The sequence below is a fragment of the Semicossyphus pulcher genome, unplaced genomic scaffold, assembly GCF_022749685.1.
Source record: "Semicossyphus pulcher isolate SPU_LCO1_2020_fin unplaced genomic scaffold, fSemPul1.0.p SCAF_15, whole genome shotgun sequence".
NCBI lineage: Eukaryota > Metazoa > Chordata > Actinopteri > Labriformes > Labridae > Semicossyphus > Semicossyphus pulcher.
The window spans coordinates 16,727,819-16,745,860 of record NW_027211659.1 but is presented as its reverse complement, the minus strand read 5'-3'; the positions used below and the strand labels follow the sequence as shown (position 1 = coordinate 16,745,860).

Genomic DNA, 18,042 nt, shown 5'->3' with positions numbered 1-18,042 from the left:
TTTTTTTGCAAAACACACAGTAAAACAAGTGTCTGTATCTCTGTGTTTCTATACAAATTAAAACACTTATAGGACTGTTTAGATGCCTGAAACTAATTTGCTTAAAAGCACTTGCAAGGTATTTGTCGTATATGGCTCCTATTGTTTTACATACTGGCAAGCTGGCGACACTTTCATCTATTATGCACTCAAATTATTTCAAGACAAGAATAATGTCCTGAGCTACTTAAAGCCATCAGTATATGTTTAAATGCTGAACAGGGTTGTGCAGCTTTGTCCGATCAGCAACTTTTAATATTAGCCGTAAAACTGAACAACTGTTCAAATATAATTCTCATTAAAGATGACAATCATCAAATATGTTTTGTTGGAAATTGGTGAAATATGGATCCATTGAATTTTAATTGGTTTATTACTTTGGTGTTGTTCAATGATTTCTGATCATTTCTTTTTGCTCACTTTTTTTACTATTAAAAAACCCCCACATTGCATCACCACACATCCATCTGGGGATAGTACACAAACAACACATGGTTGTATCAAATTGTAGGAGTATAAATTTACATGATCTCTTCAACAGATGATCGGTTGTTTTGGACATTTCGACTCAATTGCCAGTTCATGAGATACACTCAGCTTTAACAGTCCTGCTATTAATCTCACCTTCATGAATGTCAAGCTAATTAATCTGCCATCACGGTGTTGTACAATGAAATGTAAGCTGTTGCTCATTTAAACTACAAATACATATAACAAAATGCAAACATTAAAGGGTAGAATGGAATAAAATAAAACCTCACACAGTTACTCACATTCATAGACATATACCTACATGCACACAGACAGTCATTTAAAAAGAGTAAAATGAAAATATATATATTTTTTAATATGCATCTGAAAGAACGGAAGCAGCAGCAACACGATATTGGTGATAATGTGGTCAGCATCTTAGCAGTGTAAATGTATGTATTTCTGTCAGAAATTCTCAAAAAAAGTTGAATTCATTATTTTCCTTATCTTTTCTCTCCTTTGTTGTAGCTCTTCTAAGATTGCATGAGTTTTATTCAAACATATACTGTTTATTGAGCTGATATGTCCAACAAAATCGTTGCTACTAAAGTCTATAATGCGGAACTAATGTAATTTTGATAATGCAGAAATACATTTTTATTAAAACATAACAATAATAATTTATATGGTTTTTTTTATTATTTCTAGGTGCGAATCTGTGGCTGTCTAACTTGGATTTGAGTTTTCCTGAGACAATTTTGACGTCTACCCTGTGAGATTTTGCATCCAGCTTGACTCATCATCCTGTCCAAGACCAACTTACCAGGTGAGTAAACCGACCATATGTGTTAGTAAATGTTGTGGCAACATAACAGACTAATTTCTGATGACATTTTTTTTTAGTTCTTAATGTATTTCATAGAAGATTATCCAATTGAAAGTAACAACACAGGCTGTTGAGAATAGAAACTCAAAAACAGAAGTAACTTTTACACTTTAAGGTGTTATATACACTAGGGATGCAGAAATTCAACATTTTCTCAAGCTGGTTACTCGTCCCATTGCTGAAACAATTACTTGAGTAATCACTTTGTAGTTTTTTTTTTTTTTTTGTCTCCCTTTCCATTGCTTAGCCGGTGATGTGTGGCTTAAGCAGCAGTGGAAAGGGAGACTGCCTGCTCGCCACATATGGCAGTTGTTGCCACCTGCAGGGACTTAAGCACTGGGGTGATTTTCTCCATATCCCTCAAGTACTCATCCCGGAGCTCCAGTGTGTGCGCGTTGCTATAGCTGGTGAAAGAGCAGTCAGAGAGTACAGCAACGATTGCCCACCTCTGTTCAACAAGGCATACAAACATTTCATAAACTTGATAAGACTGTGCTTTGGGAGGGCCATCTGATCCTGCTTCAGGTGGAGAGCCTGCATCAATAGGGCGCCTCAAACGACTAGCTGCTCCCACGATGCGCTCTAGGTTAGGGACAGCCTTAAAACCATCATTGATGGCCAGCTGGAGCGTGTGTGGACCAAGCAGCTGACCGACTCCCAGTATTGCCATGTGAAGCTTTTTGCTGCTATCAGCCGTGGTTTCACCAGTAAGGTCCTGATCAGACAGAGCCCATTTTACCAGCTGGGGGAGGCTTTTTTTTTTTTTTCTGCTATCGCGTTGCTGAGCATCTCGTGTTTTTCCGCTCTGTGTGCCTCGTGTTTATGGGGAAACGCTCCGTGTGCCTCGAGTTGAAAAAGCTTCAACTCAAAGCAGAGAAGTGTCCAACGTCATTGCCTCATTGGCCAATCGGATGAATGGATCTTCGGATGAACGATGAATGATCTTTCCTCTTTCTGAGGGTCTCAGGTACCCACACAGATCTCTGTTTCCCTATGTTTGATGTATATGGGAACAGCCTCTCACCTTCCGTCAAAGCCAGAGCAAGTGCGTTTCGCCTGTCCATTTTTTAATGCAGATATAACTAATTACACAAAGTTAAGTATTTTAGCTAGCCAAATTAAATGGAAACAGATACATCAGTTTACAAAATAACGGCTAGGTTAATGACAGCTAATGATTCGCTGGCCGAAGGCAGTGCAGTGCGCCTCGCGTTTCACAGCCTGCAAAACACGCTCTGTCTGATTGGGACCTAAAACTTCACAGGATTCTTTCGTTACAGCTGGCTGCATGCGGTTCCTATGACATCATCGCTGAATTCTCAACGTTTTGGGGATTTTTTTTAACACAGAAAGCAACAAGCATGATAGCCTATAGTTGTTATTTAATAACAACTATAGTCCTACATTACACAGGGAACTTATTGGAATGAAGAAAAAATATAGCACTACAAAACGATTATTGATAAGATTTTTTTGTAACCAATTATGATTTATTTAGCAAGTACTCTTTTGCACCCCTAATATATGATATTTAATTTTTTTTTAATGAACAGATGAACTTTTTACATTTACACTGACACCTTGTCTTAAAGCTTTTTTTCTTATTCTAAACTAATCAATTTCTCCTGTATGCTGGTAAACACTGCTAAGGTGTTGCAACGGTACAGCCTTAGTGCTAATTGACCACATGTACAGGGGGGTCGTTAATGTAGTCCTGGACAAGGTTTCACCAAAGAAACATTAACATCATTGCTGGCAAGATTATGATAAGAAATAAGGCATTATTGATTTTCTGTGGAGGCTCGACTGGCATCAATAAACGAAGCCAAAACATCCAAAACCTCATACAACATTATTGTAAGCCTGTTCAGCACCTCTTTCATCAATCCTAAACATCTGAAATGTGCTGAATACCTGTCAGAAAGAGAAAAAGAACATTTACAACAGGGAGAGAGACAGAGAGAATGCCTGCTACCTCCGCAGATGAAATGGCTGTGTGGGTGGATGTACATGTGAGTGCAGGCTGCTAGGAGCTGTGAGTGGGAAGTGGGTACTGAGTGGGAAGAGAAGAGCTGCTTTAGTGAGACGATCAGCACCAAGGCCTGCTGAAAGGCAGTCACGCTTTCATGGCTTCTCTTTGTTTTCTGCACTTGTATAAAGACCGAGTTCCATGTAGTGAGCTTGGTAATAGATGGTGGATAAGAGTTTTTGTGTGCCTGCTGTCATCTGTATATTGTATGTGTGTATGTGTTGGGGTCGGTAGCTATCTTTCCTTCTTTTTATTTTTATGCAAAATCGTGTTGTATCGAGTTACATGACCAGACTGAATAGACAGGAAAGAAGCGCATCATGGTCAGAGCATGTTGAATAATGAGAGCTTTTTTAGACAGCCTGACAACTTATGCAACAGATAGAGCAATGTGATTGTGTTATTGACTTATTTCCCTGCTGATTAATGATTTGCAAATGAGAACACATGGGATACAGTTATTGGTTTGAACCCAAATACCTGTATGTTCATTTATTTATTTATTTTTTAGAAACGTTCATTGTTTTTGTCAGACTGAGAATGCCAATGCGTTTTTACTAGCCTCATGTCAGCTGATCAATGGAATGTTGAATCCATATAAGGTGAACCAACATTACAGCCACAACACTCTCAGGGGGGAATTCACTAAGACTGAATTGCGGCCATTGATAGCACCATAAATTGCGCATCATTTGCAACCGCTATCTGCTCCATCTCAAGGTCCGATTCACAAAGCAAACTGCACTGATGATATTCAAGTGCAAACTCGCCCATAAAGTTTCACAAATCCGTGCAGTTTGCTCTTGTTTTGCGACTGACTGTGTTAAGGAGCTGTCTGCACCTCCACTGTCTGCTGCGCGGTGCTGCGCTCTCAGGCATTAGTTGAGCGCACACAGACAAATCTTAGCTCCATGCGCGGATCGATGATGAGCAGGGAGAGGAGGGGGCAGCTCTTTTAACAGTTTATTGTAAAGTCCAGACTCGACAGGTGTTTACTAGTTTAACTGTCTGTAACGCAGCTTCATTGCTTCATTGTTTTAAACGAGCGCGCAACAGCAGTTTGTCTATATATGTGCAACAGCCTGTGTCTGTGCCTGTGTGTTGAGCCTCGCACAGATTGGTTGCCAGATTATATAATAATAACAATAATAATGAAAATATATATTAACGGATTGTTTTTACAGACAAATACTTTTTTTGATTTCACAAAAGATGGAATTGTCGGCATGATCAGCGGAAACTCAAAGCGTAACAGCCCTTTATACTACTGCGCCGCAGTTACCACCAACTCTCTGCAGGCGGTAATAATTTCACTCTAACTGCTGGTGCTGTTAGCGCTGCCGTTTGTGAATCAGGTGCTTTTCGCCCCAAGGCTCAATTGCATAGAAAGGGGCCAAATTTTCCCCGAAGGTTTGCATAATGAATGATTTATATACACGCAAACAGCACCGGAGCAAAGAGACGCTGCTTGCTCTGCAGCGCTCTTTTTTTAGGTGCATTTAACCCTCTGCGTGTGCTTCGAGAATAAGGCGAGTCTTTTTGTGTCATTTGCACAGGTTATACGGCCGCAAGAGCTGCGCAATCCAGTTGTGAATTCCCCCTTAAATGGCTTATCTTAACTGAATCTTGAATGTTCAAATTATGAAAAATGGCTCGTTTAAATTTGATGATCACAAAAATGTGATTCTACTGTACAGAAATGATAATATATATATTTAATAATATATTTTTTTCCAGTGGCCCAAAGGTTACAGCAGCTGGTCACTTGTTTGACCTGGGCCACATTGCATATCTGAGTAACGCGTGTGCATCAATGACTGTATATATATATATATATATGTGTGGACGACATGTCTCCATCTGCTTTCATTGTGCAAAATGTATGCCAAAATAGCCCCTTGACGGGCGCTGCCCCATCTTGCACTGGTGATGTCATCAGCTGCATCAGTTCCTTGAGTTGGTCTGAAGCAAATGTTCACAGATATTGAAACTTAAATGACTGTAGTGATTGTTGTAGTTACATTTCCTCTCGCCTACTCTGCTAATCTGGAACAGATCGGCAGCAGGAGCCGTATTCGTCAACAGAGCTGTCAATCATCCTTTTTACAGCATCAAATTACTAATTAAAACTTCACTTGTCAGAAAAATGAACACTTGGACATAAGTCAGCATGATAACTAACTATATTGACAGAAACTATGTTTAAGAAACATTTATTTGACGTGTATTTTGATTTTATAGTTTGACTCATGTTCCATCTGTTAATCTGGAGATTAAGTGTCTCCCATTTTTTAACACATATCACACGGCTTTAAAATAATCTGTGATTGTCTCACTGACATCATACCATCAACATTGCTCCTTTCACTACAGTTCCGATGTCTGTATCTACAGAGTATATTAGAGACATGAAAGAAATGGAAGTATCGAGGCCTTTTTTTTATCTCAACACTTCCTGTATCCACCTCAAATTTCTATCTAAACTAAAAGTCATTACATGTTAATGAAATTCAATGAAATTTTCGTTTTTTCATGCCTATTATTAAAAGCCACTGATTTAGATAGATGAAGGTGGCAGTAGCAGCTTTATCTCTACTTGGTTATAGGTCTTCAAAGACCCATCTAGAAGAAATAATTCCTGAATTGAAGTTGCTTAGAGGCAATATTTTATGCTGTTCAACGTCTCTTAACTTGTATGCCAAAAAATCACAAGCGTGCAAATTTCTGAGAGGAAAACCTTTGAAGCCACATTTACAGAACACATTTTACTACAAGCCTGCACTGACAGCTGCTTTAATAAGATCTACCTTAAACAGAGGCTAGATTTCCATCCAGGTTTTTTCAAGGACTTCAAAGATAATGAACACTGTCATTATAACTATAATACATCAATCTTACCCTTAAGATTACTTAAGATTAATTAAGATTAATAAAAAAGACACACAATGCAATGGAGACAATGTTGATACAGCCTCACAAATACCATTTCAGGCTCTAGGGATGCACGATATTATCGGCACGTTATCGGCCATTTTTCTGCCGATATTTTCCACCGATAAAACAACACTTAAAATTATGCCTAAACGCTCGACGATTCCCTAAAAAGGTTGACGAACATACAGTTTTATTTGAAAGTAAATGTTACAAATGGAAATGGCATTTTGTCCACAACCTAAGTTTAAGTACTTTTCTTACATTGCCCAGTGAGTTTGAACATTTTAAAAAGCACTGTATTATGTTATTTCTGCATCTGCCTGTGGGCCACGACATCAAGGGTAGGCATGATATCAATTCCACTACAGGGAAGACTTGATGTTCTCTGCAAAAGGGGTGGAAAAAAACATGTGCGTTATGTATCGGAATCAGCAGTCAGCAAAAAGGGTTGGAAAATATCGGGATATCGGATATTGGCAAAAAATCCAATATTGTGCATCCCTATAAGACTCTAATGGGGGGGGATTTGTCAAGGTGTTGCTTGGCCCCTTTGGCCCCAATCAGACCATTGGAGACTAGCTAGCCTGTCACTGTCCAATGATACAGTTACTAATAAATTAGAACTCAATCTTAATCCACAAATATGTAATGTAAAAATGCCAATTTGCCCTCTTACTGAAGCTTTCGTGCAAGTCTTTTTTAATAACAGACTGCTCCGTTCAGGCAACCAGCGGAGATCCTAAGATAAGCTACCTGTCTGCTTGCTGTAGCTACATACTAATTTAGCTGCTGTACAGACATTAGAGTTGTATCAAACTTTGCGTCGTACTGTAGCTAGAAAAAGATGAGATTTGAATGCGAATTGAATTTCAAACATGCAAGCCCCACATTCATTATGTGAACTATATACGCACACACACAGTGACACAAACACACACACTCGCAGTAATTATATGTCATTATAAAGAGGAATTATATCTCGCATTCCTGAGCTCCCCTCCTGCTCTCTGGCTCCTGCAGTGAGACGGCCCTGAGAGGAGAGCCCTGCAATGCAGCATCTGTGTGACTCACGCGTGCACACACTCACACACACAGTTGGATTTGTGGCGTGTGAAAGTGCTCAGATCGTAGGAGGGAGATGAGGAGAGAGAGAGCAGAGCGAGGGGAAAGATGAAGCCTGATGAGAGGTGGAGGTGGAGGAGGAGGAGTGAGTAGGAGAAGTAACAGTGATGGGAGGAGGTGGAGGAAGGTAGGGAGGAAGAAGAAATAACGGGTGGGAGGAAGATTTATAGGTGAAAGGATGCGAAGAAGTCAGACAAAAGATGAGAAGAAGATGCAGATAAAAGCCAGGTCTACTTAATTAGCTCTGTGATTACCTGGTCTTTTTGTACGATGTGTTCAAAGACATTTTATCAGCCCTGTTTCATCCCTTTCAGCTGGACACACATTGTGATACATGTTTGACTTGACAAGGGATAAAATGATTCTAAGACAATGAATATGAACCAGAATATTCTGACTGCATCTGCAGCTGACGTTTGCCTGCCGTATAAAGTCACCATTAGATTTTGCATGCTAATTGCTGTTTGTGTCGTGAGGAGATGTTCTGTATAGGAGCAGCCTGTAATTAGCCTTCAATCTGCTGATACATGCAAGCTCTTGCTTGATAATTTGTTGAGCTAAGATAATTCATATTTGTCTCTAAAACTCTAAACAATGCAAAACAGAACTCGACAATAACACTACGACACAATTAACAGTAAACACTGTGTTCAGTCAGTGAGCTGTAACTTCCTCATAAACTCACCAAACACATCAGCCTCCCTCAGTCCTGCATCTTTAGCTGTTATGAGAAACTATCTAAAAGTAACTTTCATTGTAACTTTTAATGTGGCTTTTTGGGTAAAGAGGAATTTTGACCTTTTTCTTGTTTCCATCTCACCGAGCACTGATCTTTGACAGCTGGATGGTACAAGCCATTGTGGTCAGAAATAGAAACTTTCAGCCCCTGAGACGCATACCTTTCTACTTATCTAAGCTCTTCTTGCTTTGTGGCAAGCGGCATCAAAATTTAAAAATCGCTTTCTTAATGGACTCCATTTATGTTTCAGCCACACAGCCCACCTGCTATTTTGAGGCCAGGGGAATGCCAGTGTTGTGCAGGTCTTTGTGAGTGTGGTCTGTTTTGACTCTTTCTAGCAGGGACAGAATCAGGCCGTCTGGGGGGCAGGGGGGAAAAAATATAAAGGGCACCAGCTCGCAGAAAGTAGAATGCATTTATGGTGAAACTTCATGAGTTAAAGTAATAATCTCTAAGATTTTCATAATACATGTCTGTTAAGTCACTATGTATCTCTGAATTAGGTAACACAATGGTGATTGAGCCTATGGCCCACTGATGAAAGCCTTTGCATTCAAACAGCAAATAAACAGTAATCTACTATGGCTAAACATACAAAGAAAATATCGATGACTACGGATACAACTTCACAAAAAAGTGAGCTCCGATGAAGGCAAACAGTCTAAAAAGGAAAGCGACTGTCAGCGAGGAAAATGTTACAACTGTAGCAAAGGGAGCCAACTGTATACGTCAGGTTATGTTGGACGTGTGCACCCACATTTGCCTTTTATCACCATAAGGTGCCGCCAAATAAAACGAAACTGAGAACTTCAAGATTATAGCTTTAACTTGTATTAAACTTCTACAGCCTTGTGATAAATACACCCAGGGATCTATTAACTATTTTTGCATGTATTTTGTAGCATGAAGGGCACATGAGGGCACTGCATCACAATGTCTCCTTTTTTCAGGGCACCCTTTACTGCAGAGCATTGCAATTTCTCCACTAGAAGGGCACCTTAGATGGGCCACTGAAGAGTCCAGGAGTTCTATCTATCAGAGTGTGTCCTTGCCAGTACATCTTTGTCGAATTGATTGAACATCAGTTATTTTCTGTTGTGCCTCTCGAGGGAAATAGGGTTTGAAAAAAGGAGTCACACTTCTCCCTCCTTTGGCAGTTTCTGTCAAGGTGCCCTTTAGCAAGGCAGTAAACCCCCAAATGCTCGAGTAGAGTAGCCCATACACGTAAACAGTAACACTGTGGTTATATAGGGTATGTTACAGTACAAATGTGTGGATTTTTCTAAATGTGAAGCAGATATTTTCACCTTCCTTCCATAAATGAAGCTTTGAATGAAAAATATATACAAATAAGTACAAAGAAGCACCTTATAAGTCTGAGAAAGCAAAATGCATTTTTTAATGATTTTTTCCTCTCTTTCTCTGAAATACCTCATGAGCCACCGTTTTATAAGCCAGACAGAGTGGTCTAATCTGAGACCATAGTGGGGACAATTGCCCCCTGCAGGATCTGTAGAAGGCTTTCCAAGTTTTCTCCTTTTCATGTGTTTTCCAGGAATACTGCACCAGAGCCTTACATAACAACACTAATGTTTTCACTGCATCACTAACTTCACGTCAGCCATGTGTTGAGAAAATGCAGCTTGTCACTGCTGATTGGAGGTGAAAGGAGCAGAATTATTGAACCTTTAAACTTGTATATCATTATAAAACAGGAAGTTATTTTTAATGCAACTGCAAAACAAAACCAAATATGGACCAATGATCACTGTTCAGACTCATATGCTGCATGACAACTGCTTTGATTGGAAACTGCTGAAAACATTGCATCGAGTGGTGGGAAACTATTGTACCAGCATCATTACATCTTCAAAATGATAATAAATATATCACATACATTGGTAGGTTTATTTAGCAGAAATGTTTGTTTTGCTTGTTGCTGTAAAGCTGTTATACAGTAGTTGTAGCCTCATTAAGTTATGTTAGGTTAAGTATACGACTGTGGCTAAGGCACATGTGGTTTCTTAGTATTATTCATAAACTGTGCACTGATGTACAGTGAATGAAAGCAGATGGATGGCAGTGATTGCTAAATAACACCTCATGCCAGATTTATACAACTTTTCTCACATATTAAAACCAAGAGTATAATAGCGGTTGGATTTTTAATTGAAACTTAATAACACTTTGCTTTAACTAAACACAAACAAACACAACAATCTGTGAGAAAACAGGCTCATTGTTATCAGACAAAATAATGTCGGCTCAAAGGTCCTCTAACTAGCTTTTGGAGCTTTCAACCCCATCATAATATCATCACTCAGCAAATTAATTGTGGTTCTTACCCAGATAATTATTCGTAAAGGGAAATCTACACAGGCAACGTATTTGAAATGTATTTTCAACATGTGTGTGCCGGGATAGGACCGCTCCAGTGTTATTCAATGCTGCAATCTCTACCAGCTGCATATGCTGCGTGAGAGGCAGGTGTAATACGTGAGAAATTTCTGCTGCTCCGTTCATTTTATGCGTCAAATCCATTTTTCCCTGCTGCTGCGTGTGAATGAAGCGTAGAAAGCCATCAACAACTATGTAAATACATGCCCACAACAAAGGATCCATGTTAAACCATGTGAACTCTTCATTTTGGCCAGCTTCGATTTCAGTATCCTGATAGTTGATAGGCTCGATGAGCAGGCAAGATTCATTTAAAAGAGCAGTGAATATGTACATTTCCTCAACAGCGGGGTAAACCAATCCTATTAATTAATTCTCATTTGACTTATTACATAATGTATGCACGATTAAGAAAAAAAGTGTAAACAGAAGGAAGCCAGAAGAAAACATTTGCTAATAAAATAACAAGTGCAACATACAGTAAGGGAACTATTCAGGCTATATGTTTAGGTTTTTTATTCCTTTTTTAAAATCAGATCTGTAGTTTTAGATTAGTAGTCAGTAAAATATGCAATTGGATCTCAATTAAGCCAATACAACAGCTAGGCCTACTACAACAACATACATTATAATGTCTTCACTTACCCGTGAAATAACTAGATCACAAAACTTCAAATGTATAGGACACCGCTGTCACAAGGCTGCAGGTGGCTGTAGCGCAGACTACAAGTTGGTTGCAAAGTCGTCTTCTTCTACTGTTTCAGGCAGACTGCATATATTTTGACGTTACTGCCACCCCTAATTATGGCCAGGAACTGCAACTACCTTTGGCTAACTTTGAGACTCATCTTTGCTGTAGTCGCTGCCGGTGTAGATTGCAAAATAGATACTGCCGTGATGCTTGCGTGTCGCGCACCTTCGTCTGACGCTACAGTGACATAATACTAATATGCTGTCATTGACCATGCATGTACACATTTGTGTTCAAGCACTTGTTCAACTATTTGTGGGTCCAATCTTTTAATGAGCCGTGTTTTATGTGTGTCTTTAAAATTCAGGAAAGATCTTTTCCTATAAATACAAAAATACAGTAGCCAGGAAAATACTTTTTTTAATTGATCAGGTTGTTATCGCGGTGGATTACTAATTCATGAAGTAAATAAATGGTCGTAATTCATGGATCATTGCAAACTTCCACAAAAGGGTAGAGAAGTGTATCTGGATTGGTGATTGAATTGAAATTCTGATTACTAACACTGATGTAATACCTTAATGTGTAACAAGTTTCTATCCTAAATGTCCACTATCAGCAGTGTCCAGCTCTGCTCATCTGCTCACTATTCAACTCCATCCCTCCCTGGCACAGAGCGAGAGCGTATCAGCATCAACCATCCCTCTGGCAAAGTGCCACAGGCTTTTTGCCAAGTGCAACAGACCTGCTGTCTACTGAGACGCCGGACGTCGAACTCTATCATATCACCATCTCATACAGTCTCAATCCTCACTGGACACAATGCCTTGAGGACAGTATGTTATCTGGATAGTATATATTGTCTGGTATCCCTTGAACTACAATTTTCTGCTCTTCACTTTCTCCATCATTTCCTCTCTAAACTCATCTTGATGAGACTTTTTTTTTGCTCCATCTCTGCACTCTTCCGCGTCACTCCCATTTTTACATCACACCAGTACTTTTTAAGAGCAAATGCATGGCATGTTAATTAGTTGTGATGAGACATTGTACTGCATTGCAGCTCTATTTTGTGTTTCAGGCTGATGAGAAATTTTCACGTGTTGGCTAATTCCTTTCCAATCTCTAAATCGAGCATGCTAAGTCATTCATAATGATTTGTAAAAGCCAAGATTGTATTCTTTCAGGCTTTAACCCAGCAGGTGGTGCTGTTTTATGAACACATGCAGAACACCCTTGCTTTTAAACATACTGACCATCAGCTGCTCAACAGGCCTCCAGGAAGCAGGCCACGCTTCCCTCCCTGACACCCTTTTTCCGGCCACCCGTCAGGATGATCTTGTTGGGTCTGGAAATCAGCCACAGAGCTCAAAGTGACCTTCATCATCAGACTGAGACAGACAGCATCAGGACAGCCGTCTCATTTCGGTGTTTTATGACTTTTAATATTGAGAGTGCTCTTCAATGGTTCTCTAGCAGGGACACAGTGGTCGAACAAGCGTCGGGTGATGCAAAATATACTGCTGTGGCTTCTGACCAGACACGGGATGAGCATTTTATGAGGGGACTGCGCAGTTTTGTGTGCTGTGGAGTCACAGGAGAGGCTTCATTCACACTGATGTTCCCCTCAGCGCTGAGTCATGCAAAGCTCCATTGACTCCTGACTCTGATCCCTTTAGGCTGCAAGGGCTTACGGCCGTCACATATTCTACTCAGTTGTATTTGATGCTTTTGGTGTGCTTAATGCTATTCTGCTCATCTCTGCGCTAACCTGTTCGGAATTCCAATGCTGTGGTGCTCAGCCTTTTTTGTGTGATGTAACGCCAAAGACCTCTCCCTTGACCTGGTTATTTTCAGCATTATCAATAACATGAAAGAGATTATTGTGACATTTTTTATAATACAATGCATAGTTAATCATGGAATTGTCCATGCTTGGTTTGTTGTTAGCCACACTGGCACTGTCTCTAGGGATGAGTTGGAGTTGTTCTGTTGGTGAACAACTTTTGAATAGATATTCGTGCCACCCACAAGATGAATCCCACTAACTTTCACGACTTTTGGTGTCTATTGAATTATCTCGAAGACTATGAGATGGATTGCTGTAACATTTGGGGAATAACAGGATGAATTGTAACTACACTGGTTTTCCCACAATGCTTCTTTGATGCCAATGTATATTCAGCTTTTTTGCATTTTACTGCGAGCATGTTCCCACACTGACCTTATGATGTAACTGAAGTCGCTTAGCATAGCTGTAGTTTCTTTGTCTTGCCACATGGGATTACTTTTAGCTCTCCTTTTCTCCGCTCACTTGCGCATTAGTTTTCATAAAAGCTTAATTACAGCAATATGAAATTGGTATGACTGATGCAGGGTAATGGGAGGTTGTCCACTGCATGATCATAAGCTGGCAGTATTAACTGCCAATACTTTAGATCAGGCCTACATTAGTTTGCTTTACTACTTGTAAATAATTTACTCTTAAAGTGGTAATCTTGAAGACCTCAGTTTCGTTCTCTTTGGCAGCACCTGTGGTGATAAACGGTAATTGCAGGAGCATACTTCCCAGATATCCAAACAGTTGCATGTGTAACATCCACGGTTGGCTCCGGTTGTCTGACGGTTACTTTCCTTTTTAGACTGCTAGATTTGTTTCTTTTCCTTTGGATTTTCACTTATTTTTGAAGTTGTAAGCAGCCGCTTAGCTTGGGGGTATGATATCCCTGAGGGAAAAAGGTTTTCTATAGCTATTTATTAATAAAAATGTGTATACAACTTATTTCAACACTATTTCAATTTGTTTTCATGTGAAACACATTTAAAACACACACAAATTACAGCCTACCATCTGTTTCCGCCACGTTGAGTTTGCAATCTTGCTAGCCACCGGTGCTGTAGCTAGCAGCCTACTGTAACGTTGATTGTTGTGAGGGTGGCAGCTGCACTCGCGATCATGACGGTACATGTCCGTAACTTAGCATTAGCAACGATCAAGTTAGTTTCCTTCACTTAAAACAGCGAAGGAAACACAAAACAGCTGCAGCCTATTGTAAATAGGAGACGTTGTAGTGGCTTGGACCTGGAAACAGTTTAATGTGAGGATGTGTGTGCCACTTTTTAGATGAAGACAGATTTATTAAAAGTGCGTCTTATACACCGAATTATACGTACACATACATACATACACAGGATGAATTGAACTCCTTAATGCCAATGTCTGGTCAGTGTTTTTGCATTGTCCTTGTGAGCATGTTCGCACGCTGAATTTATTATCTCACAGCTGTAGCTGTAATTTCTTTGTCTTGCCACATGGAGTGGCACAACCTGGAATCTGTGTCCATCACATAGACTGTATAAAAAGATGGACGACATGACAGCTCCCCCTGCTGACTGGCTGCAGTATAGGTCATAAAGCCTGCCTCCTCCATGTTAACAGATGGGACATGGGTCAAACTATAAAATCAAAATACACGCCCAATACATTTTTCTCAAACATGGGTTCTGTCATTATAGCTAGTTATTATCATGCTGATTCACATCCAAGTTTATTTTTAATTTGTTATTTGATGCTGTCAAAATGATGTTTGACAGCACTATTGACAAATTCGGCTCCTGCAGCCAATCAGTTCTGGGTGAGCAGAGTAGGGGATGATCCGTGAGTGGAAACGTAACTAAAACAATCACTACAGTCATTGAAGTTTCCATACCTGTGAACGTTAACCTCAGGCCAACACAGAGAAGCTATTCTGCTGTTAAACACGCCGGTGTGCGGGATCCTTGCTGTTTTTTCGGTAAGCTAAGTGTGTGTTTGGGTTAGCGGAAGTGGCTACGGCCGCTTCACTCGCCGATCTCTACTGCGCAGTCTCTGGGTCCATATGACGTCACCATCGCAAGATGGCTGCACCTATCACAGGGGCTATTTTGGCATCCATTTCGTACAATGGGAGCAGATGGAGACGCGTTGTCCATCTAAATAAATATACATTGTCATTGGTCCATCACAAGACAGCTCTCCTTTTCTCTGCTTACTTGCTTACTAGTTTTCATAAAAGCTTAATCAGAGAAATGTAGTAATACTTTTAAATTGGCCCTACATTAGTTGCTGTACTACTTGTGAATATTTTCCTCTTAAACACAAATATGTGTATCGTTTCTTTCAATCTAGTTATGAACCCTTTTGTAATCTCTTCTATTTTACTATATGCCTCTTTGTTCTATTCTCTCAGTGTGCTGCAACAGTGAGTAATAGTGTTAATATATTGTGAATGCAGTGACTAGTGCTCACTGTAGCAGTACCTTGGTCCCCGGCTGCAGTTATTGACTCCTGTTTTCTCCAGTAGACTTCCCTTCAGTCTCTGTGGACTGCAGAGCTAAATGACAAATTGCTCCTTCACACATCTCTTCGTGCACAACTACACACGCTGCTCAGCAACTGCTTGAAGTACCAGCAGCCCTAACCTTCCTGAAAAATCCATGAATTCCTTTTGAACGCATTGTCTTTTCATGTGTTTGCTTGTGGGCTCGTGGTTGTCTTTCTCTCTCACCAAGGCCACATGAAGTTTATTGTTTTAAGGCAAATACTGTTGCTGTTACTGTAGCTCAAACTGCTGTAAATACGCCGTATGTGTTGATGGCAATGTCAGTATCAAGCAAGAAAGGTGGAAGAGCATATGAATGAATGCAACATAAAATATTGTCAAAATTGTCAATGGACTTATCCAGCAAATGTAATTACACACAGAACAGGAGAACAGTCTGAGTTCAGGATTGCACACACAACCTGGAGTATTGATTTTCCGCCAGATCAAACCCATTCATCTGTTTCAGCCACCTTCTGCCCAATAATGTCCAAACGATCATTGAATCTTACTGCAGGTTGATCGATATTTCCCCCCTTTTACCTTTCCCGGGTCTCTTGCCGTTCTGGTTAATCATTCACACACAGCATGGGTTTCATATACAGCCCTATAGAGGTTGTAAGATTGTGGTCAGCACTGGAAATGCCTGTTGTATTGATCGCTAGGTCTATCCTCAATTCAAAGTATTTCAAGTGTGGCATTATGGAATATTTGCTGGTGTGTTATCAGATAGAATAGGACAGCACACTGTCAGGGCTGCCTGATTCAGATTGGTTCAACATTGTACAGTTTTTTTGGGTTGATCCGAGCCCACCTTACATCCACACAACCCTGCGTGAGTCACACAAACACAAGGCCTATGTTCATTTTCAGCCATTGTGATTTTCACCTGGGCCACAGGCTACATGAGTCATTACACACACACACACACAAACACAAATCAGTAGGGTTTAATCCAGTGGCTGTCACCTGCCCGCTAACGTCCAAGGACAGTACTCCACACAGCCTCCTACACACAAACTCACACAGGCACAGACGCACTTCATGATTGTTGACAGTGAAGCTCAGTGAAGCTGCAGGGATTATGACTGACAAAAACAGATTTGTGAATGTGACTGATGCAGCGTGTCCTGCAGCCTCCTGTTCATTCTCCTTTTTGAAACATTGCTAGCGTTGCAGTAAATAACACTGACATGCTAAGTTTTGACCATATTTCGCCTCTTCTCCTCCCTCCTCCATCCCTTCATGTCTTTTAGACAGACGGAGAGACACCACAACTTGTTCCACCCTCCCCTGCTGCTAGCTAGCACCGGCATGGCTGACAGTCGACAGCCAGAAGATGGTGCCCCCCAGTGGGACCCATCAGGGGGGCAGGAGCCCACTGGCACCCATGGAGCCAACGGCTTCTCTTCCTCCACCTACAGGACCTGTCAGCCTGGTGCCACCCACACACCTTACCCCACCAGGGAGAATGGCTTCAATGGCGAGCTAACTGGTGCTCACGCTGTAACTGCAGGTAAGATGTCTTTATTATATCAGGTAGTTCTACGTATCATCAGATCCTCACCTGGCATCTACTTTTGCATTGAAAAGGTTGTTTTGGGGGAAATGGATTTACTGCAAATTGCATAGCAATCCTATGGAATCCCTTTTCATTCAGGAGAGAAAAAAAAACAAATCCTCATTTTTTACAAAGAATCTTTTACATGATTCTGTTGTTGCAGCTCATTATCTTTCCTTTGGTGTATTTTAAGCCTTTACTAACGAGTCAACAGTGGAGAGAAAGATAGGGAAATGCCTCAAAGGTTCAGCAGGGCTCAAACTGTAAACATGTTTATTTGTTGTTGCTTTAAAACCCAAGACCACCACCACACCAACAGAAACATTTTGACTTAAAGATCCTGTGAGGAACTTTCGGTTTGTGTTGATTTTGGCGCCCCCTGTGGACAAAGCCATACCTCTTATTTATCTGCTGATTTTGTCCTGTTCATGCTTAAGTGGTGGTTTTTAACAAATAAGCTCATCATATGTATCACTCACTTAAAATTTCTGCCCTGGAAAATGTAAATAAAGGCAGGGTGCAGTTAATCGCTTCGTCTGACACCTACCTCCCACCAGCAGTTTCAGGCATTAAAAATAACTATATAGAAATTTAAATAAAATCGCTGATGGTCTGGTTTGCTTTTGTAGGTTATATAAAGTAATCAGAATTAATTTCAGTGTGTTTCATAACCAATGAAAATCTCCTCACAGGAGCTTTAATGTAAAATAATTTAAGGCAGAAATTGGCCTCCATAGATTAAGTATGAATTAGCATAAACAAGATCAACTAACAGCAAATTCTTTATTTATTTCACCTTAAAATAACCATTG

At 40.3% G+C, this 18,042-nt stretch overlaps 1 protein-coding gene across 7 annotated transcripts in view; it reads left to right on the top strand.

Moving 5' to 3' along the window:
• The window catches only part of map2 (microtubule-associated protein 2), a 99,415-nt gene that overhangs the window by 37,737 nt on the left and 43,636 nt on the right, over positions 1 to 18,042 (top strand). For all 7 annotated transcript variants that reach the window (XM_069662637.1, XM_069662636.1, XM_069662635.1 and 4 more), the window contains exons 4-5: positions 1,219 to 1,336; positions 16,926 to 17,185. In XM_069662637.1, the coding sequence (XP_069518738.1) occupies positions 16,984 to 17,185 (202 nt within the window). In that variant the 5' untranslated portion in view covers positions 1,219 to 1,336; positions 16,926 to 16,983. The remainder of the gene's footprint in view (positions 1 to 1,218; positions 1,337 to 16,925; positions 17,186 to 18,042) is intronic.